At 40.7% G+C, this 24,985-nt stretch overlaps 1 protein-coding gene across 15 annotated transcripts in view; it reads right to left on the bottom strand.

The window, feature by feature from the left end:
• Positions 1-23,554, bottom strand: part of KIF16B (kinesin family member 16B) — a 123,164-nt gene extending 99,610 nt beyond the window's left edge. For all 15 annotated transcript variants that reach the window (XR_014944334.1, XR_001553712.3, XR_014944333.1 and 12 more), the window contains exons 1-9: positions 23,418-23,554; positions 13,600-13,669; positions 12,511-12,624; positions 8,348-8,464; positions 4,725-4,822; positions 4,137-4,246; positions 3,357-3,499; positions 2,343-2,511; positions 1,968-2,099 (exon numbers count right to left, since the gene is read on the bottom strand). Coding sequence is in view for 9 of the 15 variants with exons in the window: in XM_015856732.3 (XP_015712218.2) it covers positions 1,968-2,099; positions 2,343-2,511; positions 3,357-3,499; positions 4,137-4,246; positions 4,725-4,822; positions 8,348-8,464; positions 12,511-12,624; positions 13,600-13,669; positions 23,418-23,464 (1,000 nt within the window). In the remaining 6 variants the exon portion in view is untranslated. The remainder of the gene's footprint in view (positions 1-1,967; positions 2,100-2,342; positions 2,512-3,356; positions 3,500-4,136; positions 4,247-4,724; positions 4,823-8,347; positions 8,465-12,510; positions 12,625-13,599; positions 13,670-23,417) is intronic.
• Positions 23,555-24,985: the final 1,431 nt, after the last annotated feature.

Here is a 24,985-nt window from a genome sequence, read left to right as displayed (position 1 = left end):
AAACTCCTGAAGAAATAATTAAGCAACCATAATTTTCTGCCACTAAATATTCGTTTAGTGGCAGAGACTGCCTGAGTTACTGGAGATGCTCTAGGCACCAGTCTATACTTCCTCTAGCTCACACTAATCACTTTTCTACTTTATTTACTGCCTCCCTCCCACTACTCAATTATTCACTTTCTGGACAGATGCTACAATATTTTATAGAAATACGGCACATCAGAAACAGATATATTTTTATAAGAGCTTTTCCTAGAGCCTAAGATAATCTTCCTGCTTTTTTGTGTGAGTTTTTAGTTACAGGAAAGGCATGCCAAACATATCTGGACAGCCTGTCAGGCTCTGTTAGGCAATTCAGCCACATTATCGGTAGAGTTACTGCTGGAGAAGAGATCAACCATCAGGGCTGTGCCTAGCAGATGCATCGTTAATAGATGGAAAAGTAGCTGAAAAAGCAGCTGTGCACTATAATCATTAGTAAAGGCACTAAAAGCTCACTGCATTTTTAAAGCCTCCTCACCCACCCCACCACAGACTATGAGTTACTCAACCATAAGAGTTGAGTAAGAAAACTGTAAGAAAACATCAAGATAGGTGCTAGCACAGCGTTAGTTGAACAGCCAGAAGAAGAAAGCAGCATCAGGCCCATGATCATCTTTTGACACCATGATCAGTCTCAGGAAAGGAAACGGCACCAATTCCAGAAATATTCCCAAAATCTTGCAATGTAAGAACCCAGAAAATCCAATCACAGCAAAGCAACTGAAGAACCAGAATTTGGTTCAATGCATTTTAGAATCTCAACTTCCCTGCCCAACCGTTTCTCAAAAAAGGAGTCCATCAATTAAACTGCATCACAGCTAAATAGGGGAGAAACTTTTTTTCTTCACATTTACACCTCTGACATCCCAAATCCACCCCTCGTTTCCAATACTATTTTTAGTAGCTTAAATAGTTGTGTTTTTTTTAATGAGATTCCCATCCCAATCTGTTGAAAAACCTGCAGTACGTGCCATGCATGGTTTTTAAGTCAAGTGATCTTTACAGAGCTTCCTATGGGTAAAAAGAAAGCTGTAAGAGAAGTTTGTAGGTTGACTGATCATGAATAATTAAACCTATACAACATTAAAACACTGTACTCAAAAAGTAAGTTTACAAAAGATTACATTCTTACCCACTAAATGTCAAAAGAAACCAGGCTGTTTCTGCCACTATTTCTGCAGAAATGTTTTGGAAAAGTGAACTGATGCACACATTTATATTTACTAGATGCACAAAACCCTCCTTTAAAAACAAAACAAAACTGAGAATGAAAGTCTGCAAAGGAGAGGTATAAATAGAGAGAATTACAAGACTTCATCTAGATCCGGGCTTGTGCATTTATCACAAATATCAGAGCTGTCTTGAATGCAAATGAATCACAAGAACAAACAGGAGATATTACTTGAAGATTAACTGGTCAGATTAGCTTATCATTATGCTGTGTGTCTGCTATGGACTAACACAGCAGTGAGCTCACTGTCAGAGCAGATGCAGACAATTAGTCATGCACATTCAGATGACCCTTATGTATGCCTAATGACTGTACATATACAATGTCAATGCCTTGTTATGTTTGTGACCAAACATAATGCATCCAGAAAGAGATCAAAGAATCCTTAAAGATCTGCACATGAAAATGAAATTCTCAAATTCTAGAGACACATAACTGCCATTGTTCATGGAATTATTAAACAAATTAATCAGATTCTATATAATGAGACCACATACAGCTGTACTGATGCAAGAGATGTTCTGTAAGAATGCAGGTAAAGGCAGAGAGTCACTAGAAAACTCACAAAGAAAGAAATTAAAATGTGTAAAGAATGCTCTGCCTGAAAGAAGCATCTGGAATCTAAATATTTACAGCTAATCCTATTAAGCGTGAATAGTTCAGGATGCAAAAAAAGTCATTAAAAGACACTTACTGGCAATCATTATAGTTTTAGAGTTTCCTCCGAGGCTATCTTTTAACAGCCAAGTCAACACAGAGTCTCTGTAAGGCACAAATACTTGTTTCTTCTTTGAAAGAGGATTTGTTGCATCCTGAGATAAATCAGCTGTGACGTGAGGACAGGAAAACAAAAAAGAGCAGTTATACATTTTCACTCATTTTCAAACATAGAATATATTCTAAATCACTACTTCATAGAATCACAGTGTAGCTTTGGTTGGAAGAGACCTTGAAGATCATCTAGTTCCTAACTCCAGTACTTGCGGAAATAAAAACTGTAAATTAGCAAAACGGTATTTAACAATTAACAAATCCACAACAGCATAAAGCACAAAATCCAGTAACTTACCTAAGGCAGAAATGACATTTCCCAGAGTAACGAGAGATTTGTTAATGTTGCCGCCTTCCTTTAATCTAACCCCTGTGGCACCAGTGGCATCTGCTCTCTCACTTCCAGCAAGATCTACCAAATGAATCTTGCTAACAGTCTCACAAGGCATTTCAGAATCAAATTTAGCCTAAAAATAAAAATAAAAAGTATTAAGCTACAAAAATCTGAAATCTTACAGAATCCAATTCATGTCACTGAATTTTACTCACAGTAGCAGAGTATCAGAAGACGGGTATATAAGGGGTGTCACAGAAAGGCATTTATTGTGACTTTTGTTCTCAACTCCCACTGAAATAGTTACTTTTTGAAATCTTAGCATTTGCAATTCCAAGCCATTTCTGCACGTGTACCAACAACTGTGAGTTGGCATTTACCTGGTATACTGTGAATACATGCTGCATTCATATTATTAGGCTTTCAACTATCACTTAAAGTTACAGCTACCGCACACAGACACCTACACTCACATTCTCCTCCCACCCCCAAGTTTAAGGAAGTAGCAATTAGGAGTTCACTGCAAATTATTTTAAAAACTTAAAAGGTTACTATGCTCTGCGAAAACAATTTCAATCTTTAGACAAGTAAACGAGAAATATGAACAGATTTCTTAGATTAAGAGAGGAAAAGTTGGTAACAAAACACCCAGACAACATTTCTCCCCCATGATTTGGGCCACAGAGATGCTCTGTTGTTTTGTTTTTAAAATGATTTAGCCCAAATTTCCAACCCGAACTTCCTCAAGATCTATTAACTGTCATTCTAAGTAGTCAAATTACAACATTAATTTTAAGGAATGTGATTAGTGATACAGGTATTTCCAATTCCCAAAATGCCACTTTCACACTTCTATCTTTCTTTATCAGAAGACAACGTACAGTCAACCATTTATCCAAACTTGCTGCTTTGAGCAGCGTATTTCATTATTATCATATGACTTATTGAACACAGACATTAATACAGGCTTGTTTTTACCTGAGTGAAGTTGATTGTGAAAATGGCATGAGACCTGCTGCTGACATCATTCATTCCAGTTGCAGCCGTAGTTCTGTTTATATTTCCTGCATCCATAAGTTCTTCTACGTCACCATAATTCTGCACTAAATGTTTAGACAAATCTAAAGAAAAGCACAATGTTTCAGTATGTCCATACATGCACTTGATTCATTTTTTTTATCCCATCAAAAGGACTCAAACTACCATCACTACAAAGTGATGCTGCAATTGCACTGTTTCTTGCTGTGCTTTTTTTATTAATCTTAAGGAAAAGAATGTGATCTCCCATGAATAACTGCTAACTTACGTGTTTACAGTAAATTAAGAGAAAATGTGCACTCTTACTAAAGTATTTGGTCCATGAGCACAACCTCTCAAGAAACAGGAACTTCCAGTAGCAGAAGATGGATTAAGCCAACTAGATTATTTAATTCCATCTTAAACATTATGGATGTATCAATCACATTCAATGAATTCTTAAAACCAATTGCATCTCTTAATATTACTTGAAATTTGACTGACTTTACAGATAGACTGTATTTACGTGTAGTAATCTTAGAACTGAGAAAGCAAATAGAAATAGAAAATGAGGCTATTCAACTTTAGTGCTTTTATATCAAGTGAAAGTTCTATATACGTCATCATCTTTATTTCAAAGAGAAAAAAAAAAAAAAAAAAACCCAGGCAATTAAATCTAACACGTTTAAATATGTAAAAGTAGTAAAATATCCAGTGCAAAAATGTCTGAAGTCTTTCTACCTTCAACATACGGTCCCTCTTTTGGATGTTCTCGGATTCGTAAATTATTTGTTTTTGATGACTTCCGCCTGAGAAGATCTCTCACACGTTCATTATAAATTTCCAGATAGCTGAAAGTAAAGGCCAGAAAAACCACTGACTGAATGAAGATTCTTTAAGAGAATAAAAGGCATATTCAGATAATTTGAAAACAAGACGAAATGCCTGGGTAAGCAAATCCAAAGTTGGCTTAAGATAGTAACAACTGCTGCGTCCTTGCATCATGAGGAAATAAAACAAGAAATCAGAAGGGAGCAGGCATTAGCAAGACCAAGAGCACCTAATGTCAGCCTTAAATAAACAGTAAAATGAGAAAGATGCCTTCCAGTTGTAAAGGCATTTTCATCATCAGGTAAATAAAGCAAAATACAGAGTTGTTGGATCAAAGTTAGAAGTATTGCACATTTTGACTGCAACTGCCAACAAAAATCAATTAAAGGACTGAGGCCAAGCATGGAAACAGGCCTTTCTCAGAGATAAGCCAAACAGGGTTGCAGGAACTGAATCAAGTATGATAAAATAGCAAACTACTAACATGCCAACACCTACCTGACTTCTGTTCGAAAGGATGCTTCATTCCGTTTTGTTTTTTCACTTATTTTGCTGAATAACCCTTCGCAAATCCGAGGTATTAAGCCAGCATCACCCTGCAACAACAACAGTTCTTATTCCCAAGGCTACATATGCATGTGAAGTACATTTTAAACAATAAAATCTCGAATCAATTGTTTCACACAGAGAAACAGCAATGGGAGGTATCAAACCTTCTCCTGCCTTTTACTTAACTGTATTCACCTTGCCACATTAATTCTTATGCATGTAAGAACGTACATCCTAGTTCCAATTCTTTACTGTTGGGCTATGTGTCACCTCTCTCACTTAGCTTCAATATCCCAAGCTACTTAAGGCAGAACTGGCTTATGTAAGAGCAATGTAAGAACTATCTAATTCCTCCATCTATCTCATTTCACTATGGATTTGGCAAACATCTGCAGTGAACGTCTTTCCCAACCAAAGCCAAGGGTTCCCCAGCAGCAGAGGGCTGAAGGACAACCACACAGCTCTGTCTGGCAGGTAGATCACCACCTACCTACCTGCTGAGCTCCCCACCTCCCTGACACAAAGGCAGAGGCTAACACTCCTCCAGAGCTGAAATGAGTGAACAAAGGCAGAGGACAAGCATACAGATGAGCTCTGGGCTAAGAGCTGCTAAATCAGAATAGCTTACAAAACAGTCTGTCAGCTACAATTTGCCTCCAGTCCAAAAGGCATAGACTTGATGCAAAGGACTAATTCTAATTCTGTGTACAGCCAAGGCAAGAAATGATCTTCATTAGAGTTTGTAGCCTTGTAATTAGGAAGAAGGCAAATCAGGACAAACTAGGACAAATATCCAGCAAGGAAACAGCCCAGGCACTCCAGGCATCCAAGAAAATTTTCCTAGTGGGATTCTAGAGATATCTGGCTGCAGGAAACACACCTACAGCGGACTTATCTGCACCAGACTCTGGCAAGACAGGCACTGCACAGGCAAAGATTTCTCTTCTGCTCTGCCCCCGTTCCAAGGTCACACCAGCCTGCTTCCACACTTCTCCTATCTTTCCTCATTCTTCAGCTTCTAATTCCGGCAGCCTTCTACCAGATGCCATTGCAGAGCTGGTCACCTTATTTCCTTGATGCAGACAGTATTCCTACCTGGCTCTTCGTCCAGTCTCAAACTTCTTATTTTAAATCACTGCACACCTTCATGCTCTCCCCCTATTTTCCCCTCTTCCTAGCTTCCTTCGCCGAGGTCTTAATGAAAGCCAGTTTGTCCTTCCTAAGCTGGGCTTCATTCTACAAAATAATTACCTACTCTGTCCTTCAAGCATATCTAGACCTTCCACTGATTCCACCTTGCTTTGTAACAACCAAATCAGAATAAAACAGCCTTCAGATAAAGGGAGAAACTTACAAGTTAATAATGCTTATTGTGAGGTTGCCTTTGGTAACACGGGAGCATCTTTTCCCAATATTTTTCAGGGCCCAGTGTTAGAATTTCCCACCACTTATTTATTTATTTTAAAAACACAGAGGAAATTAAAAGAACTTTCTTTCATCTCATGCTTGGAAACAACTGAATAGTTTTAATTACAGTTTAAGGGAAAAAAAAAACCAACATGAAAGATCCATCATAAAGCTTCAGGCAAGCCATTAGTTACTGACACAAACCAGCAGTTGCATGAGAGTCTTAAAATAGAAAATATTACTCTAATTGAATAACTTCAACTATGGCAGGATGGAGATGAGGAAGTACGAGCACATACTCCCCAGTCTACTTTGTCACTAAAATGTACATCATGCAGAATGTTCTTTATTAGAAACTAAAATTAAACATTTCTTCCCTTTTCATCCCTTACTGCTCCTAAGTAGGATCAAGTATATCTTATCATCTCTACCTCTTTTTTTTCAGGGTTATAGAATTTCCCATCATTAAAGTTTATAGAACCAAAATAAGTAGCTCACTGCAGAGCTGAATTTTCTCATTAAAAGCTTGTTTTCCTTCTGTGTTATCTAACCAGAAACCTCTCTACTGCAATTACAACATTCCACTGCTTGCCCAAGTGCCTTACATGGGAAAAAAACATACAGATATATAAAATGATTCTCTTCCTTTCTGCAGTAGACTTTCACATCTTGGAAGACTTCCTTTGTTCCACAGTCTTCCTTTCTCAGCATATAATTTCCTGATAGAACATATTTTATAGACCTCCAACCACTTCAGTATCCCTGCTCGAGACTTCTAACATGTCCACGTACTTCTTGAAATAGTTGTGGCACACACTGTTAAAGAAGCAGCCTTCCGGAGCCAAGAACAGCATACATTGAAAGAAAAGGGAGAACAGAATTCATATTTGTTAAGGAGAAGTGGGGAAAAAGAAAATTTATTTCCAATTCAAGATTTCTTACAGCATAGCAGCGTCTCTGACAGGGCCATCAATTTTAAAGCATTTAACTTGGCGGCTGAGTGTATTTTATACACATGCTGTACAAAACCAGATTAAAGTATTTATGTATCATGGCAAGAAGATTAGACCCTTATTATCGAATAGTGTCAAACAAACTTCAGCACCTATTCACTTGCAACATGTCTTGATGATTACGGTCATTACATATAGTCAGGCAGTCTCATAAAAATGTCACATATAAATTTCCAAAATAGAAATCCACATCTAGGTCATAAGATCTTTTCTGGTTACAAAAGCCTATTTTTCTTACCATAGTGAAGCCACTTATTCTTTGACAACTGAAAGAATAAGATTTAAAGCTAATTTACTCTCAAAGAGGTGCAAGGCGGCATTTCCAAAGAGTGAGCTAATGAAGGACAAGTGGCAATATTCCCCTTTTCAATTCTGCTAGGAACAAAAGTATTTTCTCCCAAGGATTAAAGGGGAATTAAACTTGTAAAAGCTGCCTTTCAAACAGAGCTCGTCAGTCAGCCCTTCGCACTGCTCCACTTCCAACAGCTTTGCCAAGGTTTTCTGTCCTTGACCTTGAGCCATTGTGGAGGGAGCTGCAAGAAACTACTCCTGCTCCTCACTCACAGATGGCCACGTGCCCTTCCCATCACACCTGCCCTCTTTTACAGGGTCTTCACTGTGGTGCTAAGAAAGCTGGAATCCTTAAACTCAAAGTCAGCATTATCTACCCATAACATGCTGAAACTCACATTTAGCTACTCTTACCCCCAGTCCCTACTTCACACTTGGCACTTCAGAAAAGGGTCAAGAATCTGTTTCAACCTTCTAACCCTTCAAAAGTGGTCTGAAAATGAGATTTTTTCAGAAGAAAAATGAGCATTTATGTGCTTAAAACACATCTTTTTTTTTTAATTTTCAAGTCTAACATAGAAAATCAGTGGTAGTACTTAAAAAAATTGGTTCTGTTACACAGTGGAAAGGATTGCTTTTTGTTCAGTGTAACAGAGCATCCCTTAAAGACACTTCTTGCAAGGGAAATATTTACCTGTAGAAGAAACAAGAGCTTCTAAAACCTCTTACTACTACTAGAAGTTGTGATGCAGTGGAAATCAATAGTATACAGAGAGGACAGAGGACAGCACTAACAAACACATACATATCTGCAATGCACTGCTACATAACACAAAGGCACATCTGCAGAATACTACATACCGCATTGCCCATCATGGTGTAGGACTTCCCAGATCCAGTCTGCCCATATGCAAAAACACAGGCATTATAACCTTCAAAAGCAGATTTAAGCACATCTGTACCAAGGTTTTTGAAAACCTAAAAACAAAGGATATTTTTTAGTTGTCAGTCCAGTACAGCAAACGTTAAACAATCACAGTAAGCTGCCATGTAATAAGCCGTTGGCATCAACCAATAATGCTTACTCTGTGACAAAAAAGAAGTATTTCTAATCAAACTGCTAAATGTTTCTATTGTAGTTAGTTTACAGCCACACAGCACTGTATTTCTTGCTTCTTTTTCTGTGAGAGATCTGCGTGACTTACAGAAGTACAAAGAAATAAACACTATTCCTTCTGCAGCTCTCTTTGCTTTCAGCTCATCTCAGATATGCCTTTCTCTTACTCTTAATATCTGTTTATTTTTTGCATCTCTGTCAACTCCCTGTGCTCTGCAAATATCTGTCTTGGTCTCAAAAAGAGGTGTTTATCAATCCTGTTAGCACTTCTGCACGGTGAGCTTTTTGGCACAATTTAATGAAGTCTAGGAAGAAAATGGCCCTGTTATTTTATAAGCAGCTTTTAAGTATTATTTCTAGGCAAACATGGTAATGTTGTCTACAATGTTAAGCGACCCTCTTTTCTCTGCTGGCCTTTTAATGCAACCATTCGCCTCAGAAATCTATGATCCATCCTCCACATCACACAGTAAAGGTGGTCCATTCTCACCTAATTCAGCTCTCACCAGGTGTCTTCAACTCCTTTTTCTGCAGCACTGCCTCCAGCTTCCCCCCTCAGGTTCCTGACCATTCATTATCATTACCTTTCATTTCCACCCATGCCCTCACTGGCCCAAGAAACACACGGTGCAATTTCTCTCGCAATGAAAACATTAATACAGATCTCCCAATCCATAAATGAACTTCAGAAAAATCTCACAGATGTTTCATACGATTTGTCTATCGTTCATCCATACACGCGGTTTAAAGTCATTATTAACACTGAATAGCACACACACATACCCGCACTGTAATCATGCCACTCCTTATGGAGGGACACTGAATAACGCCTTAATCACTGATGCTGAGTTGCGAGCCAGCCTATGTAATACTTAGCTTGATCTTCCCTTGAGCATAAAAGCTGCTATGTTGTAATCAGTAATACTTGTCTGATAGGAAGAGAGCAAGGATCAGCCTAAGCACAATTTTCCTTTCTCTTGTCATCTGAAAAGCAGCACCTCACTACCGTTCCCTCTCCTGAGTACTTGCTACATTGATTTTTCCCTTTCATCCCTTTCTCTATAACAGTCTTTTTTTCTCACCAGCTGGATTAAGCCTTTAGGCATTACTGTTTTGACTGGAGCTCTCATGAAATTCCCACCTGCATTTACATCCTGCAGCCCTTTCAGGACTGAGCCATAAGCCCTCCAGGGTTCACAAACTACCATTATCTGTCTTCCTGCGATCACAAAAGCATAAGATCATTATTTCCACACAATAGTTCTCCCCATGCATTCTTTACTCACAACAAAAATTCAAATGTTTTTTATGTTTTTTCCCCCTCCACGATGTTTGTGGGCTTTCCTCAATACTGAGCTTCATAAAGATGTATTGCACTATTCTTATCCATGCCTACCCAGAAAATGAGCATTTGTTCCTTGCTGCATCATGAGAAAAAGCCTCCCTTCTGTTTTCAAACCACACTGATAAAGGTTTCCAGTACAATCATAGGATCACCAGTGTTGGAAAAGACCTCCAAAATCATCCAGTCCAAGCGCCCATCTACCACCAATATTCCCCACGAAATCATGTCCCTTAGTGTAACACCTACACATTCTTTGAACACCTACAGGGATGGTAACTCCACCACCTCACCTCACTGGGCAGCCCATTCCAGCGCCTGACCACTCTTTCAAAGAAGAATTCGCCATCCCTGGTTATGTTTAAGAGCTGCTTGGATGTGGTACTTAGGGATACGATTTAGTGTAGGGTTTTTAGAGTTAGGGTACTGGTTAGGCTGCGGTTGGACTTGATGATCTTCAAGGTTATTTCCAACCTAGGTAATTCTATGATTCTATGATAATCTTTTCCTAACTACTGACCTGAATCTCTCCTTGACCAGCTTGAAGCCATAACTTGAGGTCAGCAACTTTCTACTTTCTCATCATTCTAGATGATTTTTAATGGGAGCCACGTGTGTCTGCTCAGCTTTATGTATTTTCCCTGTTAAGAATCTGTGTATACCTGGCTTAACAATTTGGGACAGTACATCGGGCAGCCAGTTACAGACAGCATGGTCTGAACACAGACTTAATGCACAGGTTAGAAGGAAATACACTGTTAGGATTTAATTTCTTCAAGACAAATGACTGCAATAGTGTTTTGTCACAAAAGGTCAGTAAGCACATCAAAATTCTATTTGTCACTTACATGTGAATACAAACTAAGTGGCTGGATGGCAGACTGCCACTCCCACTCTAATTTTTGAATACGAAAGCTTATTTTGCATCTACAAGGCATATTAATGGAGCATATCATATTAGACAGAATTTTTTGTATTATTTCTCTTCCATTCAAATGGAAAAACACAACGGTCACGAACAAAGCACACTACCAACAATCAAGATCAATTTTATTCCACAGCAAAACGAACATGAATGAAGGCGCCCTTCTTCTATGCCACTGGTGCAGTAAACTGGAAACTCTGCAGCAACTCGATAAGAGCTTAACTACAAAGCCTTCCAATTAAACGTGGAATGAATCACACAACCAAAACAATAGCTTGAGCAGCTTTTGTTTTAGAAAATGCACTCCCATTATTCAAACCTTCCTTTTGTTTTCACACATTATAATTACCATGCTTGATACAAGGATGACAACTTCTTTGAGACTGAATAACAGAAGTTATACATGCCAGTGAGGAACAAGGAGGCAGAGCCTGGCATCATGGGACACACTGTAAGAGCAAAATACTGAACGTGGACATGTAGGCTGTGTTTAGGATTTATTTTAACATCCTACTACTATGCACCATAAAGCTCACAGACTTTAAAATAATCACTGTTCAAGGCTGCTGCAACTATCCCTACACAGGTATACTTTTCCTTAAGTTACTAAACTTCCCACTACAAACTTGAGTTCAATCGTTGCATTCAAACATGCTTCTCAAATGCCCAGCAGCGCTAAAGCAATTAAGATACTTTCACATCAACTTCAAATAAATGTATACTGTGTTACTTAATAAAGTTTAAGAATGTGTTCATATGCCCATATTGCCTTTATAACTTTATGAAACAAATAACATTCTGGAAAATAAGATCATCTCCTGCTTATTCTAATGCTTGAAGAGAAATGTCAAGTATACATTCCTAATCAAGAAGATTAGTCACAATTCTTTTAAATATTTTAAATTGGCTTCAACTTCTTGCTTCCTCTTCTTAGTTCTATTCTGAGGCTTTTTAGGATTAGCCACACCAATACCCCTGAATTTGGGAATTACAGAATAGGTAAGACACAAACCAGAGAGGCATACAGTCATCTGACTTACAGCACATTCAGAAGCAAACCCTTATGTCACCTTACAGGGAAAGAAAGACTCACATTTTGAGCTTATATTTCCCACATTCCACAAACCAAAAGAGAAGATAATAATAACTAAACACTCAAAATTCACTCAAAAATATATATTTGAAAATGTGAAATAGTAAAGAGGGGAAGGGGAAAGAACACTTCAATTAGCAAAGAATGATTCTGTCTATCTGAATTAGAGATATATGCTTGCTTCTCTAAAGTGATTTTTTTCCATAAACCTTTTCCAAAACAAATCTAATGCCTCCTTTCACAAAGCAGCTCAGAGAAGCTGTCTAGCTTGACTTTACAAGACAAACCAGACAAGAGAAGGCATTTAGCCTGCTGAAATAGAAAACACGACGTTTAACCATGTTAAATAAGTTAGAAAACAAGCCAAAAAAAAAAAAAAAAAGAGGATAAGAAAACATTCAAACTCCCAGGCATGTAGGGAATTTCCAAACCATGAGGGAAGCACATCCAGCAGAAAGAAGTTCCAATAACGCTTTTACTACAAAGTCAGAGTGGGGTGGAGGAGGGAATAAGAAACCAACTTCTTTTCAATATCTAGAAATCTTACCGTTTCTTGACAAACATAGCTGGGACTTTTACTGTCCGCAGAGAAATAGGAAAAATCATAGGTAAAGGTCTTAGTTCTTTCTCTTCCTGTATCGCCAGTACTGCCCTCTGGTATCTATGAAAAAAAAGAAAATGAACCAGTACAATACATGCTGATGACATCATTAAAAATGCTTTTTTAACAACTATTCTGAATGCAAATGCAACTTCAGGCTACACACTAAGACATGGACTTGATGATCTTCAAGGTCTTTTCCAACCTGGGTAATTCTATGATTCTATGATTTGTGATGAAGACCAGCCTATTATTCTAACAACAGTGAAAACCATACACAGCTCAAAAGTAAGGACAGTCACATTACAGGACAGCATAGCAGGAATCCTTTGGATTTTAGCTTACTGCTCCTAACAGTATATTCTTGTCACAATTCTTATGCTTAGTCAGATTATACTAAGGGATCTTCCTACACTTATAATTAGTTTGGATCCAGAGACCTTTGCACTGTAATCATCATTTCAGTCCAGAGCCCTCATTAAAACAGCACTACATACTTGTTGCTTACACTATCATCTTCTCAAGGCATGACAGTTAGCGATGCACTTCAGCAATAATCACTGCCGTTCTAATCCATCTGTCTCAACAAACTACACTGAAATTCCGTTTCGTATATTTGTCATTGGAATCTATCTTGCAAAAATCTATTTGCTTTGCATGATTTCTCTCGGCAAGAGAAACGTTAAAATAGAAAATCAAAATACTACAGCAAGTGATGGGTACTTTGCGTTCAGTTCATTTACATGGGAATTCCAGGAGACTGCTTCTACAGATAAACTGAAGGTTTAATAGCTACTGGGCACATACTTCTATTGTAGACTTTCATCTTTCAGCTAAGTAACACTCATGGCAATAAACCTAAGAGGTACAGCCTGCAGACTGGTTATCAACAAGTCTTACATTGACCCCTAAGGATTACTTCAAAAGTCAAACGCTAAGGGCTGTTCTCCATAATGTAATAAGCACCACTGTTGCATGCAGTCATATTTTGACAGCTATTTGGTTAGCATTTCCTTCTTCAAGTTGTTTACTCACCTTCAAGTTTGTGATTGTCGTTTTATTTTTCTCCATTGAAATAATAAACTTAGCATTGAGATCTTTCTCCCTGAAAATACAAGCAAAGCTTGAGTACATTAAATAAAACATATCATGATCATCCGCAGTCACATTTTCATTCAATAAGTTTCTTGCCACAGTCAATTAATCAAGTGAATCTATTTTTAATTGCTGCGATAAATGTTTATTTATTGCTATGAGATAAATTTGAAGTACTTGGGCCTGCCTCCAAATCCAGATCCCCTCATCTAGAAGCAGAAAGGAAGCTTGGGGAAAACAGCTTCAGATGCACGACTCTGCATGTCAGCTAAGTGGTGGGTTCTTAATTTGAGGATCCAAAGCCCAGTGAAGTCATTTAAGTGGCTCTGACATTTGAAAACATAACGCTGTAAGATGAACCTCAGCTGTAACCACCCTGCTATTAGTAGCAGTGCCCATCCATCCATATAGCCCAGGTAGCAGGGACTCAGTCTTACACCCACAACACACTCATGTTTTAAGCTCACTTAGAAATGGGGTACCCAAGATATATTTTGAGAACATGATGCTTGGCAGCACAAGTGAGAGGCTCTGCTACCAAAGGTTTGCTGCCTCTCAGAAAGAAACACAGCTCACATCCACAGCAGTGATATCATGCATGTACACGTGTCACAAGTGTTTGTTTTCAAAAGCACCATAAGAAATGTTAGCTCAGCATCTAACACATGCATATCTCAATTTGCTTCCTAGAGATGGGATTTTCTCATATCTAACCAAAGTAGCAGCACAGTCTGCTCTTGAATTATAACCTTGAGCATATCTCCTACCCACACACAAAAAGAACAGAAACAAAAAGTGAAAGACCGTTGTGTATCATTTAAAACCTGGCTCTCTAATTGCTAACAGCACCACGACAAACCCAAGGGAAGCAAAGGGCTTTACCACAATGCACAGAACCTCAGAAACTCCTGGATACACACACCAAATGAAACGGCAATCATAGAATCACAGAATGGCCTGGGTTGAAAAGGACCACAGTGCTCATCTTGTTCCAACCCCCCTGCTATGTGCAGAGTCACCAACCACCAGACCAGGCTGCCCAGAGCCACATCCAGCCTGGCCTTGAATGCCTGCAGGGATGGGGCATCCACAGCCTCCTTGGGCAACCTGTCACCAGTGCCACCCTCTGTGTGAAAACCTTCCTTCTCATATCTAAGCTAAACCTCCCCTGTCTCTGTATAAATCCATTCCCCCTTGTCCTATCACTATCCATCCTTGCAAACATCCTTTCCTCTTCTTCTTTATATGCTCCCTTCAAGTACTGGAAGGCCACAATGAGGTCTCCCCATAGCCTTCTTTTCTCCCAGCTAAATAAGCCCAGTTCCCTCAACCTTCCCTCATAGGAGAAGTGCTCCAGCCCTCTGATCATCTCAGTGCCCCCCCTCTGGACCCGCTCTCCAAGAGCTCCACATCCTTCCTGTACTGGGGGCTCCAAGCCTGGATGTAACACTCCAGATGGGGCCTCACAAGAGCTGAGTAGAGAGGGACAATCACCTCCCTTTTTGTTGTGACATTTTCCCATCTGTGGGCTGTCACCCCATGCCCACAAACAGTTTTCCGGCAGAAATTCTTAAGAAAAGCCAAAGCCATTTTTAAAATTTACGTTCATGAATAAATATTAAGCGAATAAAAAGTGCTTACTTAAATATCAACACATTAAGTTATTTTCTAAGCTAATAAAATATATAATTGTAATAATTGCAGCTGCAATTACACAAGCGAATTTAGATCTACCACAGAAAAACATCAGAGGAATGCTTCTAGTAATGCCTTATTCATTTCCATGTCAACCCCAGTATCTTTTAGTAGGTCTATAGTTTAGAGACACAAATACAATCCCAGTCAACAGGGAAAGCAGTTTCCCATGGTACTTTTAACAGGAAATAGCCCTTGTTATGGCAGCAGTGCAGCCTATGTTCTCACCCCACCTCCTGAACAGCCTCTACTAGTCGCTAACTAATTGCTTAGAGAAGGTGTAACAAACAACTCAGCCCAATTAAATGGCCCTGCTTATGAAAGTGCTTCAAAATCACATTCGGATTTTCATTTCTGTAGGAGAAGGTGGAAAGCAGAAACAATACAAAACAGTAATACTGATCTGAATCAGTGGGGTAACCTGAAAGAAGGAGGAAGAACTGACAGAAGAAAGCATTAAAGTCAGATGCTACAGCTTTACTTTCGTATCATATGGATGAGTACAGTTTATTGTACACATAAAGAGTTTGAGAGGATCACATAAAAAGAAAACAATTGCTTGCACAAAGGCAGTCACTTGCAGGCAATCATTTTATGCAGCTCACAGGGGAACTCAACTCTCTTCAGAAAGCTGTGAATGCAAGTTCTACCACCATTAAAGGTTTGGACTGCAAGCAGCTGTATTTCAGTTCCAGATACCTTCCCAAAGGCACCCAGGGCTGGAAGACCCCAACTGCAGCCAGCCCAGCCACAAAGCAAAAACACCAACCCCAAAAGTGCATCCTCTCCTTTACGAGGCCCCGACAAGGGACCGGCTGCCAAAATCAGCTCACAATTAAGCTTTGACAATTTAAGAGAACTTGATTCCCCTGGAGCCTGACCTGCTCCAGGGCAGCCCGCAGGCTTTCTCTACTGATGTTTCATGCACCACGTGGACTTCCAGGATCACAAGGGAATGACATTTATAACCCGTGATCCCTTGGCTCTCAACCAAACCGCAATGCGATCCAGCAGGCAAGATCCTTGGCGTAAATACCAGGAAATTCATCAGCTCAGCATTACCGTGAGCACTCTGCTACCACTAAATACATACCAGCACCAAGATACGCTTAAAAGAACCAGCATGCTTCCCTTATAATGGAATAATCTGATAAACAGTCCACTTGTACTACACAGAAGTTACTAAACTCTATCCAAGAGGATGCAAATGAGCAAGAACTGCCTCAGCTCAAGGTGATTCTGCAGTAGTTCCATGGAATAATCACAGAATATCCCAAGTAAGAAGGAACCCACAAAGATCTCACAGTCCAACTCTTGGCTATAAACAGAACCACTCCAAAAATCAAACCATATGTCTGAGAAGGATGACCAATTACTTCTTGAAAAGAAAACATAATGTAGATACCTCCAAATCAACTTTCTCCTTCCCTCACATTCCCCACCTACTGTCAGAGCAAAGACATGAACAATTTTGCACCTCCACGCGTATCTCATCCAAGTAAAATTCAGGCAGTATCTCCACATTTTAAGGCAACTTTCAATGACCTCCTTGCTTTACATCATTTATCTCGTCCTCCACAAGACTTCTGGAAGATCCTCCCACAGAAAGAGAGGAGTGGAATGTGGAAAAGCACTGTTATCTCAAATATAAATGAAGAAGTTACTACAAAGAAGCAAAACGTGTTTGGTCTTCTTCCAAGTTCATCTTTAAGGTCCTCCAGTTGAAGTTTTTATTAGTCTGGTCTGCACTATTCAGACATTAGAGCATTAATAACAGCTTATGTCATCAGAAAATCATGATATTTATACCACACTAATCTGCTGCTGTTACCATCCCATATGTCAGGCCTGACTGAGGAAAAGAACAGTAAAAAAACACAACACATTCCAGCCATGGGGTAGGAGGGGAAAACCAAAAAACACCAAACCAGAAGTGCCACCAATTTTCTCAAATACGGTGTTCCCAAAGACCACTTCAACACACGTCCAAGTCTGTATGGATGCAGGTACTTCCCAAACTGCTGCTGAGCATCTCTATGAGAAAACGAAAAGAGGACAAAAGAATCCACCCTTGGAAATTCACTGTAGACATCTAATGGGTCCAAACCTGTTGAAAAGGGTTTTCTTGGGTGATTTTGTTTTTCAACCACTGAAAAACACAGTCTGAGCACTTGTTAAAGCAGCTCAACCAAGCTCGGTGGCTTTTCTTTACTCTTTTCTTATATTTACACTTTGGGCACAATGTTATGGATTTCCTATTTTATCACTCTGTTCACTATGAAGGTGTATTTCTGGGGTCACAATGTGAAAGCATGAGAGCTGCTTAACGACCAGAATTCCAGGGAGATTTAACTAAAAACTAAACAAAATGTGTCACAAAAAGAACTTGGCTTCTTCTCATCAGCTTGGTAACACTAACTGTACCTTGTGCGCCCTCAGGTCTCACTGCATCACACAGACCAAAAGCGCTTCCCTTCATTTGAGCACCTCCTAAAACAGAAACATTCGATTCAACCCTATGCTTCATAAAATGTCAAACCAAACCTCCACTACACAAGGATGGTTTTGCTTTCTCAAACTGCAAGAAAAGTTGACAGTATCAAAAATGCCACAAAATTCCTAATTTTCTTTCTGCTCACTGGGGTTTTCTGTTATTGACTTCAATGCTTATTGAAACATTCTTACAAGACGCATCTTTAAAAGGCAGATAATCTTTCTAAATACAGACGGGTTCACATTAAACATAAATAAAAACTGTTCACAGACAAAACACCTTCAGCGTTACTTGGATTAAAGACATTTTCCCCCTAACCATCAATTTTAAAAGTCTCAATGAGTTTGTTGAGAAGTAAAATCTGAGCAAGTCAGTCAATCGGATTCAATCCCAAGATTTCAGGAAAGAAATAGCTTCCTATGGTATGGCTGTGATTGTGTCATGACATGGTACACACACCCGAGGCTTCAAAAGAATGGTTCTATCATGATGCGCGTTTGTTATGTGATCACTGTAATCTTTATACTTTGCTAGTGTGGACTGCTGGATTAAAGCAATAAGCTCATTCCCTTCTTTGGTAGCAGTTGATAAGAAGTCAGCAAACTATGTAAGTCAGCAAACACGAGTTCTGCCACTCCAAATGGTGTTTCACAAAGCAGGTGAACCCAGAATACTAAACTTAGTATCTGAGAATGTGGAAACAGGGAAAACACTGTACATCTCATGAAACAGAGCTAGTCCTTTAGCTTACAGACCAGTACACACATTTCATTTCTCATATGAAGGACAACATAGATTAAATGCTTTTAGTCATAACAATAAATTTCACCCACAATATTGAAATGCAGCAGTTCAATCTCCAGCAGTAGAGCTCTCCTGGAAATGAACACACGGTGTCCTTGTGCTGCCTTATGTCAAATGATAACTAGCTTTGCTTAGAACATTATGCACGCTCATGGTAATACAGTCTGGTCACTGCATTAAATCATGTACCTGACTTGCTTTTTAAGTGTGTCTTTTTAACAGTATTACAGGTAGAACTGACCTCCCACCAACTCAGGCCTAGTCACCCATCTATTAACCTCCCAGGTAAGCCATAGGGCTGTTCTTCGGTTACTCCTTCCCTTAATAAAGATGCACACAAGCAATCCAGGTAGAACAACAAGCGACTTCAGTTATCTAGGCACAAACATCTCTCAAATCTAAGCAAACAGAAACATACTGGTACACCCCATGTTTCTGTATCTCACTACGTATAATCCAATATTTGGAGTGTCTGAGTGTCCAACAGAAAGACCTTTAGTCCATCAGCAATTAAACACTATCGCCATGTATGCTCTCCTGTAAGATAATCCTAATAATCCCTCCCTCAACAAATAACCCTGGCATTGTATCTGCAGCTGCTGCGAAAGGACTTTGCTCATCAATTCAGCCTGCTGTTCACCCCAGCAATACCCACCTTCAACAAAAAGCAGAGCCAGAAAATATTTGATTGTTTGTCTTTTTAGTGATATGACACGGATGTAACCTGATGCTGCATTTGGTAATGCTGAAATAAATGAACAAAGAAAAGCTATTCTAAAACCAGCTTTTGGAGTTCAAAATGCTTAAGATCATAAAGATTTGGAGGCTCGGACTGTAAATGAGGACAGCTTAACCATGTTGCTGCACATGCCCACATTGCTGCTATGCTCCAGCCACTTCAGTGCTGGGAGGTTTTTGGCCTTTGGTGCTATGGAAGGCAATAGAAGAAACAGGGCAGCGATTGGGAAAATCCCACATGCTTAATCCCTGGAACACCTTGCTTTGGCCACGAAAATGGCAAGATGCTGTTTCAGAGACCGTGCACACAGTTTAAGTCTGATCCTGCACATAAGGCCATGCAAAATACTCCACAAAGGAGGTCAGAGGCAGAAAGCAAACACAGGAGCTACTTACGCCACCTGTGTCTCATCTCACCTTCCTGTTCACATGAGATCACATCCTATAATGACTTTCTTCAAAGGAATTAGCTCTTCCCAGCTGTCTGGGCTTTCATTCCCCATGGGAGACTGGCTCTTCCACCACCTAAACTATCCCATTAGCAGTAATTCCTTAGATACAGTTTAAGCTGATACATTATTAGCTTCATTCCATTATTCCCAAGACACTATGAAGGAGCCATAACTAAATATTTAATTCTCCTTTTCAATATTTAAGCCTAGATTTGCATCTCGTAATCTATTCCAGCAGTCAGAACGCAAGGTACACATTTAGCTCAATATTTTTTGGATCAATGATTCCAGTCATTTTTGTTGATCTTTCCCAAGCATAATCAGATAATGAGGTTCCAGAAACAGAGCTTAAGAAGGTACCGACATGGGGTGCACTAGGGGAAGCACAGAAGGCAGCTTCTGTTTGGCTGTGTGATGTATTTGCGAGCAGGAGCCGAGCTGTCATCGCACCACACTCATAAGCTCAAATTCATCTCCTCTAAGCTGAAAAGCTTCAAAGATTAACTGCAGAAGAAAAAGGCACAGAAATAAAAGGGAAAAACAAGGCGCAAGCCACTGATGTTCAAAAACGACATACTTTAATACAGGTGAGAAGTTTTGAAGAAGGAACACAGGAGAGTGCTGGCATTCTTTACTACTTGAACACAAAAGCTTTGGCTTGCTTCAGCACTGCTGACGTTTTCTATTGCGGAAAAGACTTAAGAGTCCAACTAGTTTTTCTAGAATATCTTGACCTGTGGCATCCCATTTCCTAGCCAACAATCATCCCTGGTGTTCACTTCTTACCTTCTCATCCTAGCAAAGGTCAAAGCCCCATCAGAGCCCACACTTTGACACATCACTCAACCAGTTGTTATTTAAATTACTTTAGAGTTCTGTTTCATGCTTGCAAAGTTCTCAGCATACTGTGAAGATAACTTTGGAATTAACTTCCCACCCTCATGGCCACTGCTTCTTCCATTCCTACCCAGCCAGGGCTGGACTCCATATTACAGAATCATACAATGGCTTTAGTTGGTAGGCACCAAAACTACAGACCACAGTAACAGTCCCAAACTACCATCGCTGAGGCTTCTGCAGTCTTTGATGGCATTCTTAGTAAATTACAGATGCTTGTGTACTCTTCAGCAATTGCTAAACAGTGACACCTTCCCATCACCTTAACCTCAAGTAGGAAGCTGGCCACACCCACAGGGTATCATCATGTCATTGCCAACCATAACCATCTGCTAAGTGCATCTTCCTTTGGGTCAGCTAAAGGGTAGCGATTAAGGACAGATGACATGCACACTGTCATGCTCATTTCCCTTTTTCACCCATTACAACTCATAAAACGAGTGTAACCAAGTTGCAGAATAAAGCTCTTTCTACTGGTCGCATCTCTTGAAAAGATGAAACAGTAAATAGAAAATAAAACCATCTATTTGCATGCCACACAAGCCCAAGTCCTGTTATTTTGGAGGTCCAGTCCTATGTTACACTGACAGCACATATTTTGTTAAGACGCCCCATCTTTTACATCTCAACCAGAGATGCCAGCTGCACCTTCTGCAGGTAAAGACTGTGAATGACCCTCCCCTAGTATATCCAACTAATTACATTCGATAACCAAATGGAATACATTAAATACAGATACAAGAAACAGAAATAAAAGGTTCAAAATCATAAAGACTTCATGTTCATCTATGACTTCCTGAACTAAAACCAAATAGAGTAGAGCTATCAGGGTAGCAAATCAAGGAGGAATAATAATTAGAAGAAGCAACTGGATTCTTCCTAATGTTATTTTCTTTACTAAATATAAAAGTTTTTTCTCTTAGCATATTCTAGATGAGTTTATTTAACTGGGGGCTGGGGAGTAGATAAAAGATTTTCCTGAATACTAATTTGATCTTCATTTTCACGCAAAGAGAAGTTGATGTAAAATGGAATTAAGAAGAGATTATCCCCACATACTTCTTAGAAGACTCTGAATAGATGAATGAAAGCAACATACTTCCTCGAACTGTGCAGATACAGTACATAACGAGAGCTAGAATTAGGCCTGACTTAACAGGACCCCAAGGCTCCAGCCACTCAGTAGGCAGTGAGTAGCCACCAGCAGCCCAGCAAAGGCAGCCCTATACACCAGCAGCAACGTGCCTTGAAGACTATCACATCTCTCTACAACCTCATCACTCTGTCCAGATAATGGCCATTCTGAAAGGATCTTGATGAGAAACTGTGTTTTGAGAGGAAACATGGGGGATCTTCCAGTCAAGCCCTCCAAATTATAAGTCAATAGTTTAACATTAAACCAAAGCCTGTCATCTAAGCAATGGCACAGCATGCAAGCTGAAAACAAACCCCTCCCTGTCACACGATTCATTCCAAGACCCATGTTCATGACTTATTACACCATTAGCAGTACTATTACACCATACAGTGTAACTGCTGCATATGCAGGAGTTTCCCAATACCTATTCATTAACACTGTTTTCTCTAATTAAAAATGACTCATGAAACAAGCTGCATTGCATGACTAAGCTCAGAACAAACCAAAGCATATATACAGGCACACATGAAATCAAAGTTAACTCTCCACAGCATCACGTTAAAAACTCTGGCAACAAGTGCTATGAGCACCCAACTAGGAAGCTTTCAGCTAATAAAAAGGCCCTCTGTCTGCAGAATACTGCAGCACTCACAGCAACGACCCATACAGATAAGCACAGCTAAGAGAAGACACACACAAGGAAGACCAGTATAAGGAAAAATAAGACTACTGGCCTTTATGTTTGCAATACTATATTACTGCAGAAGGAAGGACATGGGGATTCTCAGCTTACAGCAGCACATGATAAAGCTGTAAGTGTCCCCATTCATTGCAAGGGAGTTGGACTAGATAACCTTTAACTGGGTGACTTCCACTTGTGGCTTATCAGTTGTTTCCACCACCTGCCACAACCACCCCCCTTTGCTGCCGCACACTCTCCTCTTTCTTCTGCCTCTGAGTACATCGCAGCTCCAGCACACAAACTCCTCTTTAACAAACACTTTCAGGTCCTAAAGCTGCCTGTTGTTGGAGGTTCCCAAACGAGAGATGAAATGTACATAGAACCACGTATCCGGAACACTCCCAGGGACGGTGATCCCATCACTCTATGTGAAGCATGTGCCACTGCATAGAGAAGAAATCCTTCCTGCTACCCAACCTGAACCTCCCCTGGTGCAACCTGAGACCAGGGCTAACGTTAAAGATTGATAAGCGTGACAGCGTTAAAGATTGATGAGAACCGTGTTTTAACAACGAGGGGCACTGATGACAAGATCACACGCTGACCCGCACCTCAGCCTCTCAGCCCCACGGAACCGGCCCAATCCAAGCTCCCTTCTCCCCTTTCAGGCGATCAGATCCCACCGAGTAGCTGCCCGCTCCCGAGTCCCGCTGCAGCCCGGCCCGCCCATGCTCTTCTCCTCCCAAAGTTGCAGCCTCCCGCCGAGAAGGGACCCTTAAGTTCCGCTCACCGCCCGCCCAGCCCACACCGCTACCGGCAGCGGTGGAGGCAGCCTCGCCGCGCCCGCCCGGCACTCACCGGCGGTTCATGGGCCGCACCCGCACGGCCACCTTCACCGAGGCCATAGCGCGACGCGGCCCGGCCTCGTCCCGCCGGGGCCGAGCGCAGAGCCCGGCCTAGGCCATGTCGTTATGGCGACCTGCCCCGGCTGCTATGGGGGCAGCGCAGGGACAAACAACGGAGCGAAGCGCCGCTCCGCCCGGCCCGGCCCGGCCCCGGCTCCTGCCCCGGCTCCTGCCCCGCCCCCGGGTGGCTCAGCACCCGGCTCTTCGAGGTGTCCGTACGCAGCTATGGAGAGAGGTGTCTGCCTCTGCCTATCCGCATAGACAACGATACCAGTGTGTTGTTGCTGCGGTTCAGACCTATCCTCTGCGTTATCTATGGCTATCTGTGTTTTATCTGGATAGTTACCTGCGATATCTGTGAATAGTGCGTGTTCCAGTGCTGGCATCAGTGCTAGTATCTGTCGGTATCTGTCTCTGTCACACATCCAAAGTATCTAGAGGGAGATCTGTATCGATCAATAGTTCATAGAATCACTGAATTATTTGGGTTGCAAGGAACCTTTAAGACCATGTAGTTCCAACCCCATCCTGCCATAAGCAGGAACACCTTCCTCTAGACCAGGTTGCTCGCAGACCCACCCAGCCTGGCATTGAGCATCCCCAGGGAGGAGACATCCATAACCTCACTGGGCAACCTGTTCCAGTGTCACACCACCCTCACAGTAAAGAATTGATTCCTGATAGTCAGCCTGAACCTGCCCTCTTCCAGTTTAAGGCCATTTCCCCTCATCACTACCTGCCCTCATAAAAAGTCCCTCCCCAGTTTTACTGTAGGTGCTTTCAGGTACTGGAAGGTTGCCATTACAAATGGAAGCTGGAGCTTCTGATGCACATGCGGCCAGCATGAAGAAGCAAGACCTCCCAAGGCTCTCAGGACTCCTCTGTGCCCCTACGCTACTTTAGAAATGTATTTCTCCCACCAGGCTGAGGTATGAATGCTACTACCTTCCTATTGACAGCAGTGCCAGATTTGGTTTTATCAGCAGGACTCATTACACCTCACATGGGGGCTGTAATTGGCATCAAGAGGCTGGAAGCTTCAAAGAAGCACTGAATTGCATTTCAGTACAATTCGAATTGTAGCCAGCAAAGTAGCAGCAAATGTGGGATAGATTAATCCACTCCATAAAACTGAGAAGAATTCAGTTAAATATTGCTCTGGTTAGAGACTCTCAGCATATGCACTATTGCGTGGCTTTGACCACCATTCACATGGAGAACAGTTTTGCTCCTTGGACTCATTTCTGCCTGTTGCTTTCTCCCTTCTGATGGCATTGTCCCTTTGTACAGCAATGAGTTAATAGTTGACTTGGAATTACTATCCTGTACACCAATTATGTAATGCCTTTTGCAAAGTCATAAAGTTAGTTACAAGAGAGGGAACCCAGGAAGTCAAGCCTGACTCTTCATGGTCATGTCCTGTGATTAAGGTGTTTGGTGGATGTTTGGAGGAGACCGAGGGTTTAGGAGAGTCATTCTATTCACAGTGTTTCTTATAAAACTAGTCAGAATTAACTATCT

Source organism: Coturnix japonica, chromosome 3 (genome assembly GCF_054131305.1).
Source record: "Coturnix japonica strain WE chromosome 3, WE-NBRP24, whole genome shotgun sequence".
In the NCBI taxonomy this organism is placed as follows: domain Eukaryota; kingdom Metazoa; phylum Chordata; class Aves; order Galliformes; family Phasianidae; genus Coturnix; species Coturnix japonica.
The sequence above is the reverse complement of the archived record's forward strand: the minus strand, read 5'-3'. Positions and strand labels throughout refer to the sequence as shown.